The sequence below is a fragment of the Arachis hypogaea genome, chromosome 16 (genome assembly GCF_003086295.3).
Source record: "Arachis hypogaea cultivar Tifrunner chromosome 16, arahy.Tifrunner.gnm2.J5K5, whole genome shotgun sequence".
NCBI lineage: Eukaryota > Viridiplantae > Streptophyta > Magnoliopsida > Fabales > Fabaceae > Arachis > Arachis hypogaea.
The window spans coordinates 129,947,858-129,968,357 of NC_092051.1; the positions used below are offsets into that span (position 1 = coordinate 129,947,858).

The window sequence follows — 20,500 nt, forward strand, 5'->3', positions numbered from 1 at the left end:
TTTGTCAATTTTTCATTTTCTTAGGGTAAACTATAAAAAATGCACTCGAATAATTTTGTTGCTGACAAAAATGCACTCGAATTTTCTTATCGATAAAAATACCCTCAAATAATTTAAAAACACGACAAAAATACACAACACTAAATATGTATTCTCAAAAAACACTTTAGAGATTGAATTTTATTGTAGTTTTTTGCAAGCATTATTACAAAAATCAGATATTTTTATCCTTAAAATTTGGTGATTTTTCGTTAAATATATATTTTTTTGTATTTTTTTGTCAACAACCAATAATACTTTTAAAAAATAAAAAAAGAATAATTGACCATTTGTACCCATGATAGTTTAGAACGCTGACAAATGTACTCATCGTAGAAGGAAACTGACTTTGTAACCATGAGAGATGGGCTCCGTGTGACAAAAATAGCCTGGCTTGGGTTGGCACCTGCTTCGGATTTGTATAGTCCTACATGGCAATCCAAACCTCCCAAAGCCCAATCCACGTGGAATTTAACATTAAACAATTTAACATTGAAGAGAAATTCGCGGGACGTTGACTATGCCCTAGCAGAGAACGTCCTTTTGTTTCCTAGCCGGAGAAGACGTCGGGAACACTCCGAAACCATCACCCTGAAGCTACGGCTTTCAACGTTGTCATTCGGAAGTTGGAAAAGGCATTTGGAGCAGTACAGAGCCATCAAAACGAGAACGTGGTAGAGAAACTTGCAAGGAATAGGCAGCGGAGCTCGAACCCTGGGATTTCGTCGCCGACGGTGTAGAGGTCACCCCCTTTGCTCGGCAGAGAGCTGAGGTATGTCATTGCCAGTGTTAATTTATTTCAAATGTCACTGAGACTAGTTGGACAGATTACATTACCATATGAAATCGTGGCTGAGAGTTGCTAAATTAGTTGATTAATTGATTTAGGGTTTCTGTTAGGTGCTGAAGTAGTTGATTTATGGTTTGTGTTAGGTGTAGTAACATGCACTGTTATCTTAGAATGTGTTGGTTTATTTCAGTTTCAGGAATGGCCACCATCCATATAACACTGTGTATTAATCATAGAGGACGGTTTGAGAGAGGGCCGTCTGGGAAGCTTACTTATGTTGATGGTGAAGTTACAGAGATAGAGAGGGTTAATGTTGATACCTTGAATGGTTTTTTCGTATATGATTTGGTGAAGGACATAAGATATACATTTGTTTCTAAATTTTTTTGGCTGGAACCTGGGAAAGGGCTTGATGATGGGTTGAGGGACCTCAAGGTTGACATGGATATAGTTAGGATGTATGAGGCAGCTGTGAAGAACAGTAACAGAGTAAATGTATATACAGAGCATCCGGTGGATGAGCCCGTGTTAGTAGAGAAGAACAACATGACTCCATCAAAGAGGAGAGTAAAGCGGTGTGCTAAAAGGGTTCCAACTCCGAAAAAGAGTCCCAAAAGGAGGTTGATAGTAGTGGAAGATGAGGATGATGCTAATATTGTAAGTAATCTGCAAGTTGGGATGGATGACCGAAAAAGGAGTGAGGCCCAGAACAGGGAAGGGGCCTATGAAGCACATACACAGGCTGGTTTGGATGCCCAAAAAGAGGACAATATCACTATGGAAGAGGAGACAGCAGACCCACAACTCTCAGGATCTGTTGAGGCAGGACAGGTTTCTCAGCCTCCCCCAACGCCTGGCATACCAGATAAACCACCATCAAGTCAGTCCCAACCTTTCCAGCCACCTATTGAACAAGATCAGCAACCAACACACACTGCTTGTTCAGAATCAGTCCCTGCTTCTGAACCCAATGTCTCTACACCTCTTGAACCAGAACAACTAACCCAATACACCCCTCATCCATATGGGAATCCACTCTCACAATCAATCCCTCAGACAGTCCCACCCTCTGACACCAATAGATGACGCAGGGAAAAGCGAGAGAGCAACAAATGGATGCCTCTGCCTAATGGAGATGACGCAGGGAATGTGTATGAGGTGCATTGTTTGCCAACGAAGGTAAATGTGGATCTTGGCAAAGGTACATGCAGCTGTCGACTATGGCAAATCACAGGTTTACCATATAGACATGCCTGTGCTGTACTGGCTTACCAGAACAGGAGGCCAGAAGAATATGCCCACAACTGGCTCACCATGGGTGCATACAACGCAACCTATTAGATTACTATGCGTCCAGTTCCAAGCCAGGAGTACTGGAAGCATGATGTTGATACCCTCCCCATTCTGCCACCACGGTATAGAAAACCAATTGGTCGACCTACACTTAAGAGAGACAAGAGAAATGATGGCCCTAAGGAGAAGAGTGACCCTCATAGAACATCGAGGAGGATTGGGATTATTATCTGCAAGTATTGCCTCCAGGTATGGTTAACCAATTATAGTTGAGATTCTGTCCTGTTCTATAGTTATTGATAAATGTGATTACTAGTTCAAATTATGACTAATACGTTTATCATTAGGCTGGTCACAATAAGAGAAGTTGTAAAAAGCAGAAGGAAGCTGCAGGTGAAGGGAGTTCTGCCCCACAAGCACCAGCAGATGATGAGGATGAGGATTTACTGGCTGAAATGTACTATGAAGAGACCTTAGAATCTGCACAGGCTGAACAGGAGGCCACTGAAGAAGGAAACGAATCTGCAAGAACCAACACTCAACAAGTAAGTGCATTGTTTTAATCATTTAAATAAGCTGCCTAGCAAACCTTGTGTGATAATAACTGACTTGTTCTATGGTTTGCAGCAGCCTCACCCAATGCCTCCCCCACCAACTGCACAACCACAGCCACAGCCAACCAATGCAACAACCAGAAAACAGGTTACAAGGAGAAGTGTTAAACGCCCGCCTCCGACCGGACAAAGACAGCAGCCAAGTACACCAGCTACCAACCAGCCAGCAACAACTCCCTCCACACACAACTCTCAAACTACACCACATCCACTGCAAGGTGCTAGTGCAGGAACAAGCACCCGGTTCATGCTGTTCATGCCCACACCTGGAGTTGTGACTCCAACAGCTACAGGAGGCACATCTGATAGAGCGAGAGGTCAAGGTAGAGGTCGAGGCAGGATACGGGGATCAAGCGGAGGAAAAAATGGTTTATCAAGCGGGAGCAGTAACTCGACCCCAATATCATAGACTAATACTGCAAAATTTGGAATCTGGCTTTTTGTTGTTTTTAGGTTACACTTGTGAGATACATAACTCTTATGTTTTCTGATGGATTTTCATCCTATTGCTTAGTTCTGACTTAGTAAGGCTTTTTTTGAGGGTGTAAATTCAGTGGCCAGTACTTGACTTTTTTTTTCTAATATCAGAATGTTTGAAACCTCCAGCATCCATATATATATAATGAACAATTTACTTGTTAAGGCAATTATATACTTGCCATCTTTTGCCTCTTTTTGATATCACTATTGTTATTGTTACAACATTTTCGTCTTCTAATTTGTTCCTTACTCATATATTGAACAGCAAAATTATCAGGTTGCTAATTTCCAGCTTACTGTTTGATCCTTAATGTTATCAGAATCATTTTAGATTGCAGCAACAAGTTCAAACATTGTGTATCTACATCAATGTATCACATGAAAAGCAAACCAGTATAGATTAGGAACAATCCATATCATTCAAAAATTTTAACTATGACAGAACAAAGACCTCTCTTTTTACAAGTCTTATGATTTCATAACCAAATACAACTCACAAAACAGACAAAATGCTACCCCCAGTGCAACAGTAATAATCATCACTCTAATTCCCCTAATTTCACCCCTAATTTCAACCCTAAATTTGTCTATCTTCTTAGCCATAATTGAGGATGTTTGCAGATTTTCCCCCCTGAATTCAGAGTCAATCCATCATCAGGCGTTGCATAACAATGCTCGAACTTCCTCTTGGCTAAACATCTTGCCACGCCCTCCCATCCTTGTTCGAGTTCATCCATCCAAACAAAGTATCTGCAATCTCTTGTCTAAGAGAAAAAAAAAATCCCAAATTTGTCAACTAAAACTCAGAAATCATTGTCTAACCTCAACAACAACAGCAGCTGTCCCTTACCGCCCATAGAGGACATCTGATGAACCATCTGTTAGGGTTCGTAATCGTTCCAGACTCCATCAACACAACATCTCTCCCACAGAAACATTTGCCGTCGAGCTTCTTCTCCTTCATCTTCTTCGAACTTGAAGAACTGCTGCGAGTTCCAAAATTTCCATCTGAGTTAAATATGCATGATGACATCGCTGGGGTTCTGAGATCACTCTGGGTTATGGTTCGAATTGCAACAAAATTTCAGATTTGGGGTTATGGTTGAATTGGGGAAGAGAGCTTGCTAGGGTTTTCATTTCAACCATTACCTACGTATACAACGTTCAGATCCACGTGGATTGGGCTTTGGGAGGTTCGGATTGCCATGTAGGACTATACAAACCCGAAGCAGGTGCCAACCCAAGCCAGGCTATTTTTGTCACACGGAGCCCATCTCTCATGGTTACAAAGTCAGTTTCCTTCTACGATGGGTACATTTGTCAGCGTTCTGAACTATCATGGGTACAAATGGTCAATTATTCAATAAAAAAAATATTGAGATCAATTTTTTATCTGCTTTTTTGTGTGTATTTTTTAAATAGTTATTTAAATATTCCTATAAAATTTTGGATCAAATACATAAACAACTTGTCAAATACAAAAGTTATTTGTCACTTAAAAAATAATATTATTTTTGGACATTTTTGTCGAATTTTTAAATTATTTGAAGATATTTTTGTCAATAACAAAGTTTAGGTGAATTTTTGTCGACGATAAAATTATTCAAGTGTATGTTTGGTGGCTCATTTTTTTTATATTGTAATAAATTGTGAGATGTGCTTTAATATTTTAATGCATGTGAATTTTACATTGTTATGGGATATTTTTTACTTTTTAAAAAAGTACAAAACGTTGCCTACGTTTTCTATGTAAAAATATATTTTAAATTTGTTAAATACAAAACGGCAATGCCGTTTTCATTAAAAAAATAATTAAAAACTTTTTTCTTCACAAAACGGCAGGACCGTTTTCATGTGATAATTTTTTTTTAAAATTTAGAAAAGGAAAAAGTTAATAAAGTTTTGAGGGTTTTTTATTTTTTTATTTAAAAAACTAAAACCTAACAGTATATATATATATATATATATTAATAATTAATTAATAATTCAATTTTATTATTAAAAACTAAATAAACTACAAGTATAAATTAACTAAAAAAATATAAACTAATAATAATTAAAACTTCTAATATTTTATGTAAACATACAAAAATTCTAAAAATAAATTTTAGTCATTAAATAATAATTAAGACTAATAATTTTTAGTAAAATAAAAATTATTTTACTAAAAATTATTCGTCTTAATTATTATTTAATGACTAGAATTTATTTTATTTTACTAAAAATTATTAGCCTTAATTATTATTTAATGACTAGAATTTATTTTTAAAATTTTTTTATGTTTACATAAAATATTAGAAGTTTCCATTATTATTAGTTTATAATTTTTTTGGTTAATTTATACTTGTAGTTAATTTAGTTTTTAATAATAAAATTGAATTATTATTAATATATACTGTTAGGTTTTAATTTGTTCAAATAAAAAATAAAAAACCCTCAAAACGTTATTAGGGTTTTCCTTCTTTGAATTAAAAAAAAATTATCCTATGAAAACGGCTCTGCCGTTTTGTGAAGAAAAAGTATTTTAATTATTTTTTTAATAAACGGCACTGCCGTTTTGTATTTAATGAATTTAAAAATTATTTTTACACACAAAACGTAGGTGACGTTTTGTACCTTCTGAAAAATTAAAAATATCCCATAGCAATGTAAAATTCAGGTACACTAAAATATTACAGTACATCACATAATTTATTATAATATAAAAAAAATTAGTGTATGTTTAGTAGTTTACCCAATTAAAAATACTTACTTTAATTTAAAAAGAGATTGACGGCATTATAACTTATTTGAGTGGTGCAAAGAGGTCTTATCATACAAATTTTGTTTTTAGAACTTTTATTTTTTAAAAAGAGTTAATACTAAATTAGTACACCAAAGATTTTGGTATTGACAAAATAGTTCCTGAAAAATTTTAGAATTTGACAAGATCATCCAACTGTGGAAAGAATGACGAAATGAAAAATACTGGCTGTCAGAAAAGAACTCCGATGATGGAAGAGAACTCTAGCGACGTTTTCAACGACTGTCTTCATCTTCGTGATCGCTGTTTCTTCTTCTTCAACAGGTCGCTGCATCCCCTTCCGCCATGGCAGCTGAAGAAGAAGACTGTCATGGCATGCTGCTGCGTTCCCTTCCGCCACAGGAGTAACTTGTTGCATTTTCGTGTCACCGCTTCTTCTTCTTCAACACGTCGTTGCGTCTCTTCCGCGTCCCTTGTGCCATGGCAGCACCTCGTCGCTACATCCCCTTCTACCATGACAGCACCTTACCGCTGCATCCCCTTCTGCCATGACGAAGAAGAAGACCGGAAATGTCGCCAGAGCTCTCTGCGATCATCAGAGCTCTCTTCCGACTACCAATCAGCGTTTTCTGTTCAATGTGACGTCATTCTTTTATAGTTGGATGATTTTGTCAAATTTTAAAATTTGTCGGGAGTTATTTTATCAATAACAAAAGTCAGGTACCATTTTATCAGCACTAAAATCTTTCCGTACCGATTTAGTATTTATCTCTTTTAAAAATAATAAATTGTATTTTATTTTATAAATATATATTATTGAAAACTAACATTATTTTAATCGTAAGTAGCAATCATCAAGAAAATTCTTGAATGAGAGAGCTGAGGAAACTGCGACAGCTTCAAGAGGAGAGGCTGGCTTATTATTAAAAACCAGATCATTTCTAGCAATCCAAATTCTCCATTGAAGGAAGCTAGAGAAACAAGACTGTGTTCATCCGTTGCTGCTTCCAACCACAATGGTTTGTTCCCTTCTTTCTGTTCCTTTTTCTAAAGCAATTTAGTTTTTTTTTTACTTTGAACACAGTACTAAGATGGCAAATTTAGGTTTTTTCTTTCTCGATTGGTTGCAGGCTACCCTTGCCGATTCTTTTCTTGCTGACCTCGATGAACTCTCTGATAACGAGGCTGAAATTCCGGTGAGTACAACATTCTATTTCTTATCTATCTGAAATAATTTTATTTTATTTTTTTATTTTTAAAATTTAAGGATTGATGAACTAGGTGGTGTATCTTCTGTCTTTCAGGAGGATAATGAGGTCGATGCAGCAGATATGGAAGAAGATATTGATGGGGACCTGGCTGACCTAGAGAATCTCAACTATGATGACTTGGATAGTGTTTCCAAGTTGCAGAAAACCCAGAGATACATTGATATTATGCAGGTTAGTTTGTATTCTATAGTTTCTATTATTCTGCAGTTGCCGAATTGCGCCGAATTGGGATATACATTACTACCTTTATATAGTTGGCATTGAATTGTTGATTCTTCTAAGCTTTTTGCGAATTGCAGCTGAAGCTATTGACTTCATCATCCCCCCCAAAAAAATTGTTGTATATGCAATATTGTTGTTTTATTCTCTCCGTTTTCGCCTCCTATCCTTCAGTGCCTATTACTTTACACCATCATCTCAGTTTTCCCCCTGATTAAGTATATAAGGCTTGTAACTCGGGTTAACATTATTCTATCGTGGCAGAAAGTGGAAGAAGCCCTTCAAAAGGGTACAGAAGTGTCAATTCAAGGAGTAGATCTAGAAGATGATCCTGAATACCAATTGATTGTTGAATGCAATGCCCTGTCGGTAGACATTGAGAATGAAATTGTGATTATCCACAATTTTATTCGTGATAAGTATCGCTTGAAATTTCCAGAGCTTGAGTCACTGGTTCATCACCCAATTGACTATGCTCGTGTTGTTAAGAAGATAGGAAATGAAATGGATCTTACTCTTGTTGATCTAGAAGGGCTTTTGCCTTCCGCAATTATCATGGTTGTCTCAGTTACAGCGTCAACTACAACTGGCAAGCCTCTACCAGAAGATGTCCTCAGTAAGACAATTGAAGCATGTGATCGAGCTCTTGCTCTTGATTCAGCAAAGAAAAAAGTTCTTGACTTTGTCGAGAGTAGAATGGGGTACATTGCACCTAATCTTTCTACTATAGTTGGGAGTGCTGTTGCAGCTAAACTCATGGGGACAGCTGGTGGTCTAGTAGCTCTAGCAAAGATGCCTGCCTGCAACGTTCAGCTTCTAGGTGCCAAGAAAAAGAATCTTGCTGGGTTTTCCACTGCAACATCCCAGTTTCGCATAGGATACATTGAGCAAACAGAAATATTTCAGACTACTCCTCCTCCTCTTAGGATGCGAGCGTGCCGACTCCTGGCTGCAAAGTCTACACTTGCAGCACGAGTAGATTCAATACGTGGGGATCCATCTGGGAAAACTGGGAGGCTCTTCAAGGACGAGATCCACAAAAAAATTGAGAAGTGGCAGGAGCCCCCTCCTGCCAAGCAACCCAAACCGCTCCCTGTTCCTGATTCCGAGCCTAAAAAGAAGAGAGGTGGTCGCCGCCTTAGGAAGATGAAAGAAAGGTTATCATAGTTTTAAAGTTGCCTATACTGAATTTTCAGGTTGCTGTGTTTTTAATTTTTTCCCCTTTTATATTGGATTCATGACCCTGCAATTCTTATGACAGGTATGCAGTAACAGACATGAGAAAGTTGGCCAACAGGATGCAGTTTGGTGTTCCTGAAGAGAGCTCTTTAGGTAATTTTTACAAAATTTCACATACACAGACAGCACAGTAATCCCGATGTGATTTTTTTGCAATGCAGTATATTTGTTATTTGATGAAAATCTATCTGTCTATTATGCTGCATAAGTTTCTATAGTGATTGGACAGAGAGAATAAAAAGAGAATTAATCCAGGTTTAATTCCAAGTATAGTAGAAGTTTGAAATGAATACTGCTCTAGCCAAATAGCCCAGGAAATGTGACTAGAGCCATAATTAGTTAATTACTAACACAACCTAACCAATTAAGCATAATTACCATTTACACGTATATATGTAGCGAATTCTATGATGGCTGTTATTATGGTGGTTGTGGTGGCTATGAAATTTTGGCAACACTTAATTCTATGATGGCTATTATTAAGGTCGTATTTTTTTACCATTTGGCAACACTTTTTAATTTGAAAATAAAGAAAAAAGTAAACGTCGTGATCAAATTAAAAAGTGTAATTTAATTTTAGCTACATTTTTTAAGAGTAGTTAAATTTTTTATAGCCACCATATCTATCATAATACTATGGTGAAGAGGCCTTTTGGGTGACTAGAATGCAGAGTGGTGATTTTGTGGTGCACAATCTGCCACATTGTTATTTTTAATGACAACACTTTTTAATCTACAATTATTAGAAGCGTTACCTATATATACATATATAGTACAGAATGTAGTATAAAAGTCTCTGGAAATTTAGTTTTGTCTGTTTATTTTGTTCTCCAAGTATTTTGACCTTTTGAAAATGATTTGTTGCTTTTGCATTATAGGGGATGGTCTAGGTGAGGGTTACGGAATGCTTGGTCAGGCTGGCAGTGGCAAGCTTCGTGTGTCAGTTGGGCCTAGCAAACTTGCTGCAAAAGTTGCTAAGAGGTTAGCCCTGTTAGATCCTTCAATTTTATGCATGTAGTTATGTTTTAGTTATTTGATTGTTTTTTGTCACTAGACACTGCATCATCATTCTATTTATCTAACTGATCAACTATGTTTCTGATGGACTGTTTTTTTATTTATTAGATTCAAGGAAAAGAATTATGGCAGCAGTGGTGCTACATCTGGTTTGACCTCAAGTTTGGCCTTTACACCAGTTCAGGTTAGTGATTTTAGAAAAATATCGAGGTAAACTTATTGCATGAGACGAGTATTTCTAATCTCCTTAAGATATGGAAACAAAACATTTAGGGGCCAATTGGTTTGATCATTTTCATTTCTATTTTCAATAAAAATGAAAATATGATTGGTTACATATTTTAAAAAATGCAACACAACTGAAAATGGCATTTTCTTGTTTCTGGAATTTTCCCTTGTAAGAGTTGAAAATGTTTTCAACTCAAAAGGAGGTGATTTCATTCTTTCAATGATCATGTGCACTGTTTGAACCTTCGTTACTGCATAGGTGTTCCTTTTTTCTTTTTGTTTTAATCCCTCTGTACTACGTTCTCTATTCTCTCATCAAATGTCAAATCCCTCTTCTTTTTTTTTTTTTTTTTACATCAGGCATATTTTCAACCTTTATTTTGTTTTTATTTGAGGGACTTAACTACTGCACATTGTCTTTAAAAAAAATTCTAATTGACAATTTAGTCATCATTCATCAATTAGAAAAAATAGACATTTTATAAAATTAATTGTTAACTTAAAAAAAATAAATTGATTAACTAAATTGTACACTTAATAAAAATATAATACATTAACTGAAAATCTTTTATTCTTTAGTAATAAATATAATTTTTAATTTTAATGATAAAAAAGATCAATCAAACATATTTCATTATTTTTCTATTTGGAAATAAAATTCATTTTAGCCAACCAATTTCATTTTCAAAAATCTAAGAATCTGAAAATGAAAACGATTTTCAGAAAATGAAAATAGCAAATAAAAATAGAAAATATTTCACAAACCAATCAGCTTCTTATTTTCCTTTAGAATACTTAGCATCACTTATCACTGTTCCTGTTGATTTTATCCCCTTTTTTTTCATAACTAGCTGCAACATTGTAAATTGCATGAAATGGATACGGAAAGTTATATCCAGCAGAATAGGGCCTACTTAGTAGTTAGTAGTAGTAATTCAGTTTGCCTGTCAACAAGTATTCTCTTGGTATTGCTACAGTTGTTACTCTTTAGGTTATTCTTAATACCTAATATATTGGTTTTGAATAGATTTTGTGGTAGTTTGGTCAATGAACTTTAGCAAAAGTGTCAGGACTGTTGTCCTTTTGAGTTTCATTTATGGTTGCCTAGCTTTTTTTTTAAGAAATATCCTGAAAGATTGAGTAATGAGGCCATTATGTGATTTTGCTTTGCCTTCATTATTAGCATATTCTATTATCATGCATGTATTTGATGTTGGTTGAAGTGAAGGATTCTTAGACACATGCAAATAAATAACACACCTAATCTCTGTAAAATTGAGTCTGAAAGTACTGCACTCTTGTTTAGGCCTCCTGCTTGAAAGAAATACCTTTTTCTAATATAATATATTTACATATATCTGGCCACTATTTAGCTTATGGATGATGGATTATTTGATCTTAAACAGCTTCTTAATCCAAATAACTCGAATATAGTTCAATAATCTTTCTTTAAATTCATGTTCAATATTATTTGCAGGGGATTGAGCTGACAAATCCACAGGCTCACGCACACCACCTTGGTAGTGGAACTCAAAGCACTTACTTCTCTGAAACCGGAACCTTCTCGAAGATCAAGAGGACTTGAAACCCTGCACCAGTACAAACTCTTGCTGTGTCTCTAAATTGTTGCTGCTACACATAACTAGGAGCTTATTGATCCTGATGGATGTTAACTAGTTAGTTTCATGTCCAAGCCCAGTTGGGAGAGTTACCATGAATATGAGATGGAATTTGGCTAAATATGGGAAATTTGAATTTTTCTCCCATGCCTAAGGATGTTGCTTCAGTTTTGGGTTTGGAAGGTCATCACTAGAGTAGCATTAGGTCTCTGAAGTACATCATCGAAGCGTTTTAGTTAAAAGGTTTAGAATGCTGATAAAATTATTTATGAAAAAACAAAATTAATATTGTATCCATAAAAAATGGTTTGATTGACAAAAATATTAAAATATTAAATTTTTGTTGACTTCATTAAAATTTAACGTTGAGTTTTCAAATACATTTTTTATATCATCTATCAAGTAGCAGTGTAGCATATTTATCTCTATTTCTCTGAGATTCACGCTATTAATCGAATTTTCTTTAATCGAATTTTTGTGTTGTGTGCTTCATTAATTTCTCAATTAACGCTATTCCCGCATGAATATGATCAAATCTAGGGTTTTAGCTCTAATTTGTATTTTTCGTTGCTATTCTTATTTGTTTCTTTGTGGTTTATTATGTGTTTGTCAATTCGAAGTGAAGCTGCTAAAAAATTATATAAACATATGAATCTAAGAGTTTAATTTTAATACATTCATAATATAAATTTTTTACTAAGTTCTCTAGTTATATTTCATTTATGGAGACGTAAAATGTAGTTCTTTTTTGTGATATGATGTTATATAATTAGATGTATGTATAAAATTATTTTATGCTACTTGTATATCAAAATTAAATTCATGAATCTAATTATATGTCAATATAAAATTATTTACTCTTTATCAAAATTAAACTATTTTTAAGAGTTTAATTTTGATGTACTAACAGTATAAAATATTTTACACAGTAGTGTAATTATAAGCGTTATCTTAGATGATCATTCACGCGATTAATATAAAAGTAGTTATTTTTACTAACATAACGTTATGTGATTAGATACATATATAAAATAATTTTACATTGATAATGTATTAAAATTAAATTTATTTTTTAATTCTAAAAAAAACTGAAGAACCAAAACAAGGTGGTTTTATGTCCTTAGGTAATATAAAGAAAATGGTTAAAATGAAAAAGCTGAAAATTTGGAACTCTACTAGAATTGGACTAATTTTGTAGTAATGGATATGGAAGAAGATGGTCTACAATACAGTATAAGCCCATAATTAGGCCAATGCTACGGTGAGGAAAGTGATTTTTTTTCCTCACCTACTAAAATATGTTGGAGGAAGAAAAAAAGAAACACGTGAAATGTTGGTTCGTCATTGTCCGGCAAATGCTGTGGCAAAGTGATATGAAATGTGGGTCAGATTTAAGTTATAGAAGCTAATTTTTTTCTTTCTTTGTGAATGTGTGGGGCAAAAAAATTAATGATAAGAATTATTATAAAAACACTATGAATAATAATAATAATAATAATAATAATAATTTCAAACGTTCTCTCATCGTTTTTCTAAATTTTTTTCAAATAAGCTTTTGACACGGCTAAATTATTCTCATTAGGTATATTTCATTCTTTATATATATTTTTTATATTATTCAGTTAGTGTGAGTAGTAAAAAATATTATATTTTTATTGTTGATTATTCAATTTCTTATGTTAAATATAATTAAAAGTCTATATGTTTAATTTTAAATATTTTATTGTTATTGTTAACGTAACAGAAATTTTTTTTGTATTTTTTAAATTAAAATAATTGGTTGGTGTTATTAATAAATATATTGAGTTGTTAAGTTGATATTATTGTTGTTGCTGATGCTAATAAGAACAATTTTATTTTTGCATATAATAATAATCAAATTATTTTAGTCTATTTAATATTATAATTTTATAAATAATAATAATAATAATAATAATAATAATTTTTGTTTTAATATTACAATGTTTTAATATTATAATTTTTGTTTTAATAATAATAAACAAGTAAGAATGTTCCTAGTTTTACTAAAATTGAATATAATAGTAATTCTTAAGCTCATTTTTTTTGTTGAATAAAAAATTCTCATATTTTTTATTGATTATTTTTGTTGTTCTATTTATTATTATAATAAGTCCCATAAAGTTTTGAAGCAAACACCATTTTTTGGGCAAATCACAATAATAAGCCAAGGGTAGTAATATTTTACACGAATCAGCCAAAACGAAAACTGTTTCATGAATCCACCAATGCACGTGTATATGTAGTTCGAACTAGCTAAATTCGAACTCTATTTCTACATAATTCGAACCAACTGGGTTCGAATTATACACAAACACACGCACACACTAATTCGAACCAACTTGGTTCGAATTATACACAAACACACGCACACACTAATTCGAACCAGCTTATTTCGAATTACACACACAGTAATTCATGGTATAATTCGAATTATGCTATTAAAAAATTAATAATTTATTAAAAAAAATTTATTAAAAAATTTATTAAAAAATTAATAATTTAAAAATTAAAAAATATATATTTTATTTCATACCTTAAAAAAAGCTAACAAAATATTTAATTACGAGACTTCTTTAAAATATTAATGAGCTATCAATTCGAATTCCATACGTCACGAAAAAAATTCGAATTCCATACAATACTTTTCTGTCCATTTTTAATAACTCATGAATATTTTTTAATAAATTTTTTAATAAATTTATTTAAATTATACTACAAAAATTTTTTTATCCTATGCAAAACAATTTTTAAAAAATGGCTTAAAAATGTTAGGAGTACTATAAAAATTTGTAATGTTCTAATAACTTAGGTAAATACATGCATGTACTCAAATTTTAAATAAAATATTCTACATAGTCAATAATAATTTAGAAATAAAAGAAAATATTTTATTCCATATAAAATAATTAAAAAATATATTTTATTCTATACAAAATAATTTTAAAAAATGGCTTAAAAGATGTTATGAGTACTATAAAAGTTTGTAATATTCTAGTGATTTAGGTAAATATATGATAAAAATATTTTTTCTTTAATTTCTAAATTATTAGTGACTATGTAGAATATTTCTTTAATGTCTTAAGCCATTAGGACATTACAAATTTTTATAGTACTTCTAACACTTTTTAAGCCATTTTTTAAATTATTTTGCATAGAATAAAATATTTTTTGTGGTATAATTTAAATAAATTTATTAAAAAATATTCATGAGCTATCAAGAATGGACAGAAGAGTATTGTATAGAATTCGAATTGCTCACCATATAATTTTTTTTTGATGACTGAAATAAACTAAACAAAGAAAAACAAAACAAATAAAACAAGGAACTGCTTAAATAGAGGGACAGTCCCATTTAAGACTACTCTTAAATTCCTCCCAAGGTAAAAGAAGCTCCACATGTGAAAGTTGTAACTTCATCGTCATCTTTGCCATAGTATCTGCCACCGTGTTTGCATCTCTCATAATCAAACGAAAGTCAACACGCCAATTCCAATGCATGATATCTCTTATTTTGAGCACCAATAGATCAATAAGCCCAAAACCATCTTGAGTAACAAGATTAAATGCTTCCACACAATCTGTCTCACAAATAACATCTCGTTGACCCACATCTCAAGCTAAGAGATATCCTCTCCAAATGGCAAATAATTCTCCTTGAATAATACTATTACTCTCAATCATTCCCAAACACCCCTTTTGCCAACTCCCATTACAATCTCTAATAACACAAGCAAAACCAACACTATCACCCGAACCAAAATAACTAGCATCACAATTAATCTTAAAGTACCAATGGATGGGGGATTCCAAAAACCATTTAGAGTAGAGGGAAGAGACATACGTTGTAATTCAAAAATATTCCTAAGCTCCTTTTCTGAAGATAATGCCAGACAAATCACTTTTTTCGGAGGCCAAGTTTCATGAGGATTAAAGATGTCATTATTCCTTGCTCACCATATCCACCAAAGTCCCGAAAAGAACTTGAACGTATGCTCTCTGCTATGATACAAGAACCAGTTCTTCAAATCCAAAGGATGACAAGAAATATCCAACCTATGTCAGACAAGCTGAGCTTTTGGACAATCCTGAATACAATGTAAAACCGATTCCTGGCTAGAAAGACATCTTGGACACCTATCTGATGACGACATCCCTCTTCTAAAGCGAAAACTTGCAGTAGAAAGAGCCTCCTTAAGACACAACCAAGCCAAAAACTTATGCTTTTCCAGAACAAGCTGACGCCAAAGCCAAAGCCAATTCTCCCGCTCCTCCCAACCAAATAGCTGCTTACACAACCAAAAGTAACCATTGCGTGAGTCATAGACTTTGGCAGGAGACCCACACCAATACCAACCCACTTCCGGACCTGCTTGTTCATCTGGATTGTAAGAGAGAATATTACCTTTTAGATTTTGAGATAAAGGAGAATAAGGAGTATCCAAATGGCACCTACCAACCGACCAAATATCCTGTATCCGGAGATTCGAATCAGAAATGTGAACATAGTCCATCTCATTAGATAACCGTCCTTCTCTCCTCCAGCTAGAAAACCAAAAATTCTGGTTCAAATCTCCAATACACCAAGCAAATCCATCCTTCAACACTTCCCAAACCTTGCAAAGACACCTCCAAATGGGAGAGTCATTGTTCTTAGGATAACTAAAACAGTCATATAGAGATGATCGGTATTTGGCATCCAACAATTGGACCCATAGCTTGTTTGGCTGCTGGAAAAAAGTCCAAACTAGCTTCCCAAGAAGAGCAATATTTACACAATAAGGATCTCTAACCCCCAAACCTCCATATTTTTTTGGAGTAACCAGTACCTTCCAACTAACGAGATTCAATCATCTTCCATCAACTTGTCCTTTCCAAAGAAAATTCCTCATCATAGACTCCAATTTACTAATGATTCCTTTGAAAAAATAGAGACCTGCATCTGGTACGTGGGAATAGCGGCTGCAACAGAATTAACCAAGCAGAGTCTACCAGCTCGATTGAGTAAATTCCCTTTCCAGCTTGCTAGCCTACTCCAAATCTTATCCAGGACACCATTGAAAGCTGAACGAGTCACCCTAGAATGGCTAAGGGTAACTCCAAGATACCTGCCCAAATCTTGGACAAATCTGATAGAGGATACCCCAGTGAAAATCTCTTTCCTTGTTGCAGAGACATTCTTGGAGCAAAGCGCTTTAGACTTTTCCACATTAATCTTCATCCCAGATGCTTTGCAAAAAGTCTCTAAAACCAACATCACATTTTGCACTTGTCTCTTTGTAGCTTTACAGAACAGAAGCAAGTCATCTGCAAACATTAAGTGGGATATTCTTGGTCCCCCTCTAGAAATAGCAACCGGCTTCCACAAGCCTAAATCAACCTGATGACTAATAAAGCATGCCAATCGCTCCATACATAGCACAAAAAGATAGGGTGACATAGGGTCTCCTTATCTAAGACCTCGACTAGGAGTAAAGTCATTCAGACAATTTCCATTCCAAATAATAGATAAGGAAGAAGCAATGACACAATTCATAATCAAATAAATTGTAGGAATAGGAAAACCAAAGCTCTTTAGGGTATGAGCTAAAAACCTCCAATCAACTCTGTCATAAGCTTTTTCCAGATCAATCTTAAAGACCAGTGTGCCTTTCTTTGATTTAGTCTTCTTCATAAAGTGGAGAACTTCTTGAGCAATAATGATGTTGTCAGGAGTTCCTTGTCCCGGAATAAATCCTCCTTGAAGCGGGCCAACAATCTCCGCAAGATGAGGACAAAGCCTATTAACAAGGACCTTCGTGATGATCTTGTAAACTACATTGCAGAGACTAATCGGTCTGAAATCTTTCATAGATACCGGTGATTCAACCTTTGGAATAAGAACCAGTAAAGTCTCCAACATTCTCGGATCAAGAGTAACACCGGAGAATGCCTGCTTAACCATCTTCCAAACATCAAGACCAATGATCTCCCAATATTCTTTGAAGAAGAAAGCTTGAAACCCATCAGGACCCGGAGCTTTAAAAGAGTTTATGTGAAAAACAGCTGTTCTGACTTTCTCCATAGTAACTGGTGCCGTAAGATTATTGCAAGCTTCCACATTCAGAGAAGGAAGAGGCACATCACCAAGGCAACCCAAATCAACATCATCCAAATGACAGAATAAACTTTTATAGAAAGACTCTGCTTCTTGACTCAGAACTTCTGGATTAGTTTTCCACACTCCATCCTTGAGAAAAAGGCCATGAATCTTATTATGCTTCCTTCGCGCAAGAGTTTGAATATGAAAGAATCTTGTATTCCTATCCCCGAACCTTACCCACTGCTCTCTGGACTTTTGGAACCAGAGGAGCTCTTCTTGCACTAGAGTATTATTATAATCATCAAGTAACTGTTGTTCTTTTTGACACAAATAAATACTATCCACCATTTTCAACCGCTTTTGTAAATAATTAATCTGCAGCTCTAATTCACATTTCTTAACAAAAATGTTACCAAATACCTTCGAGTTAAACTCTAGTGAATTATTCTGTACTTCCGAAAGCTTGCCATGAATCCCTCTATTACCAGACCACCATGACTGATTCACAATATCCATATACCCAGGACGAGTAGCCCAAGCAGCAACAAATCGGAAAGGTCGATTCCCTTTAGGCTGAGGACGACCTTTACAATGCACCAGAATAGGGCAATGATCAGATTGAAACCTATTTAAAACTTCTGCATAAGCCTCTGAAAAGATAGATAACCAACTACTATTTATACAGACTCGATCAAGCTTTTTTGCCACGTCAACATAATTTTTTACCCTTCTGTACCAAGAAAATTGCCTCCCAATAGTCTTCAGATCAAACAAACCACTATCCCCTAATGAAGTAGCAAACATGTCTGCTCTTTGATGAGAAAATTGACAGCCCTTAGATTCATGAGAAAATTTGACTTCATTAAAATCACCAAGAACAATCCAAGGTCCTTGAAAACCCATGGATTGTGCAATAAGATAATTCCAAAGGAGAACCCTTTTATTAAATTGAGGACTACCATAAATACCACTACACCTCCAAATTAAATTATCAAATTGAACCTCAACAGTAACACCCTGATTAAAAGCATCAATGAACTTACAACAAACACCCTTCATAGAGGATAGAAACCAAATACCTCCCTTATGCCCCTCTGCTTCTACTATACCAACAGAGTGATACCCCAACCTTTTCCAAAACAATTTTAAATGCTGAAAAGGGGAGTGAGTTTCAACCACAATAAAGAAAACAGGTTTAAATTTTCTAACAAGTTCCTTACAATGCACCCGGGCTAACTTATTAGAAGCACCCCTAATATTCCAAACAATCATATTTAAACTATCCATAAATAATAGGGACAGAATAAATAAGAATATAAACTCTAAACAGAATTACCAACCTCAATAGGTGGTTTGTCCTGCGATACTGGCACACTCTGATCCTCAATAATTGCCACCTTTGGACCCCCTAACACTGCACCTGCCATACTTTCATCTACTAAGGTTTTCTCCGTTGTACCACCATTTTATCAACTGGCGAGTTCTGCAGGGAGGAAGGCCGATGACGCTTCCGTAGAGAAATTCCACGATGTGCAGGAGTTCTGCACGATGGAGATGGCACAATTTCATGTTTTTTCTCGCTTCCCCATCTTAATGCCAATTGATTTACCTCCATCACCATGCAAATTGGGCCTTGGAACCCTTCTCGAACCATACTTGTGCTGCTTTTCATCTTGGTCCTTCAAACCTGATGACTGGCCCATTGTGAATTTTTCCTTATGCAGCACTTGTTGCCAGCCCTCTCCATCATCCATGCATGCCTCATTAACATGACCATCAGGCAGTGAGGAGCCAATGATTTCGTAACCACATCCTTCCCTTTAACAACTCGTAATTTCTCACCCAAATTACGAGAATTCTCACCCAAATCACGAGCTTCTGATCCAGCCTCTTTATGAAGCTCATGATTGTTGAGTGGCACTAGTGTCGGAGCTTCATTATTTTTTCCATCACCAAAGGAATTTCTGTTTCCTTCCAAGGACTCTTTCTCCATGCACAACGATTTATCATGCCCATACCGTGCACAAGTAGCACAAATCAACTCTAAACTCTCGTACTCCACTTCATGAGTCACACCCTCCACTATAATATGTTTGATTACAGACAACTCAAGATTAATTTGAACACAAGCTCGGGCATATTTTCCTCTTTCTGCAAGCTTAGTGGCCAAATCTACTTTCACCGGAACCCCTATTGCAGAAGCAATTCGCAGCATTGCTTGTTCCTGGTAGCACCAAATTGGAAGTCCCGAGATTCGAATCCATACCAGCGTTGATCCAAAGAATTTTTGCATGGCCTAAAATCCACATCCCATGGCTTTACTACAACATAGTGACCGTCTATCAACCACGGGCCACCAAGAATGACTTTCTCACGATCCGCAGCAACATCAAATTTAACCAAAAAATACCCAAACCCCACATCCAACAAATCAAACCCTCCTTTGATGTGCCATACTATCCGAAGCTTATACATGAGAGCCGTGTAGCCATAATTCTTATCCAGCACCTTGATCACGATAGCTTCCTTATAAGGTTCAGCTAGACAGCTCTTTGTCTCCTTAGTAAAACTGATACTTGGTGGGCGAGAATCACCCTGCTTACCTGTCACCGTCGCGATACCATCCCCAGATAAAGACCCTACTAATGCAAAGGCCTTAGACTTTTCTGCACCAATGACTTATGCTCACCATATAATTTGAATCAGAGTGATTCAAACTTCTCCATGCGTAATCGAATCATGTAATATCTCACCATATAATTAAATAATTTTATTAAAAAATTATCATGAATATTTTTATTCTAAACAAATATTATTTAAAAATATTAGAATATATAAGTATATAATG

The 20,500-nt window shown here is 34.8% G+C and overlaps 1 protein-coding gene across 2 annotated transcripts; it reads left to right on the forward strand.

Moving 5' to 3' along the window:
* Window positions 1–6,771: 6,771 nt before the first annotated feature.
* Window positions 6,772–11,910, forward strand: LOC112755003 (U4/U6 small nuclear ribonucleoprotein Prp31 homolog). 2 transcript variants are annotated; one of them, XM_072221214.1, is made up of 8 exons: window positions 6,772–6,978; window positions 7,064–7,155; window positions 7,264–7,401; window positions 7,714–8,606; window positions 8,711–8,781; window positions 9,567–9,669; window positions 9,814–9,889; window positions 11,411–11,910. In XM_072221214.1, the coding sequence occupies exons 3-8, from the start codon at window positions 7,291–7,293 to the stop codon at window positions 11,516–11,518; spliced, it is 1,362 nt and encodes a 453-aa protein (XP_072077315.1). In that variant the 5' UTR covers window positions 6,772–6,978; window positions 7,064–7,155; window positions 7,264–7,290; the 3' UTR covers window positions 11,519–11,910. The 2 variants fall into 2 exon arrangements, with proteins under 2 accessions (XP_072077315.1, XP_025658640.1); XM_025802855.2 differs by having other exon boundaries at window positions 6,791–6,978; window positions 7,090–7,155.
* The last annotated feature ends 8,590 nt before the right edge of the window (window positions 11,911–20,500 follow it).

Bases quoted from the DNA above. Each gene is read 5' to 3' on its own strand.
- LOC112755003 (XM_025802855.2), top strand. The intron at 7,402-7,713 runs GTTAGTTTGTAT...CTATCGTGGCAG, and splicing joins GATACATTGATATTATGCAG to AAAGTGGAAGAAGCCCTTCA. The intron at 8,607-8,710 runs GTTATCATAGTT...TTCTTATGACAG, and splicing joins CTTAGGAAGATGAAAGAAAG to GTATGCAGTAACAGACATGA.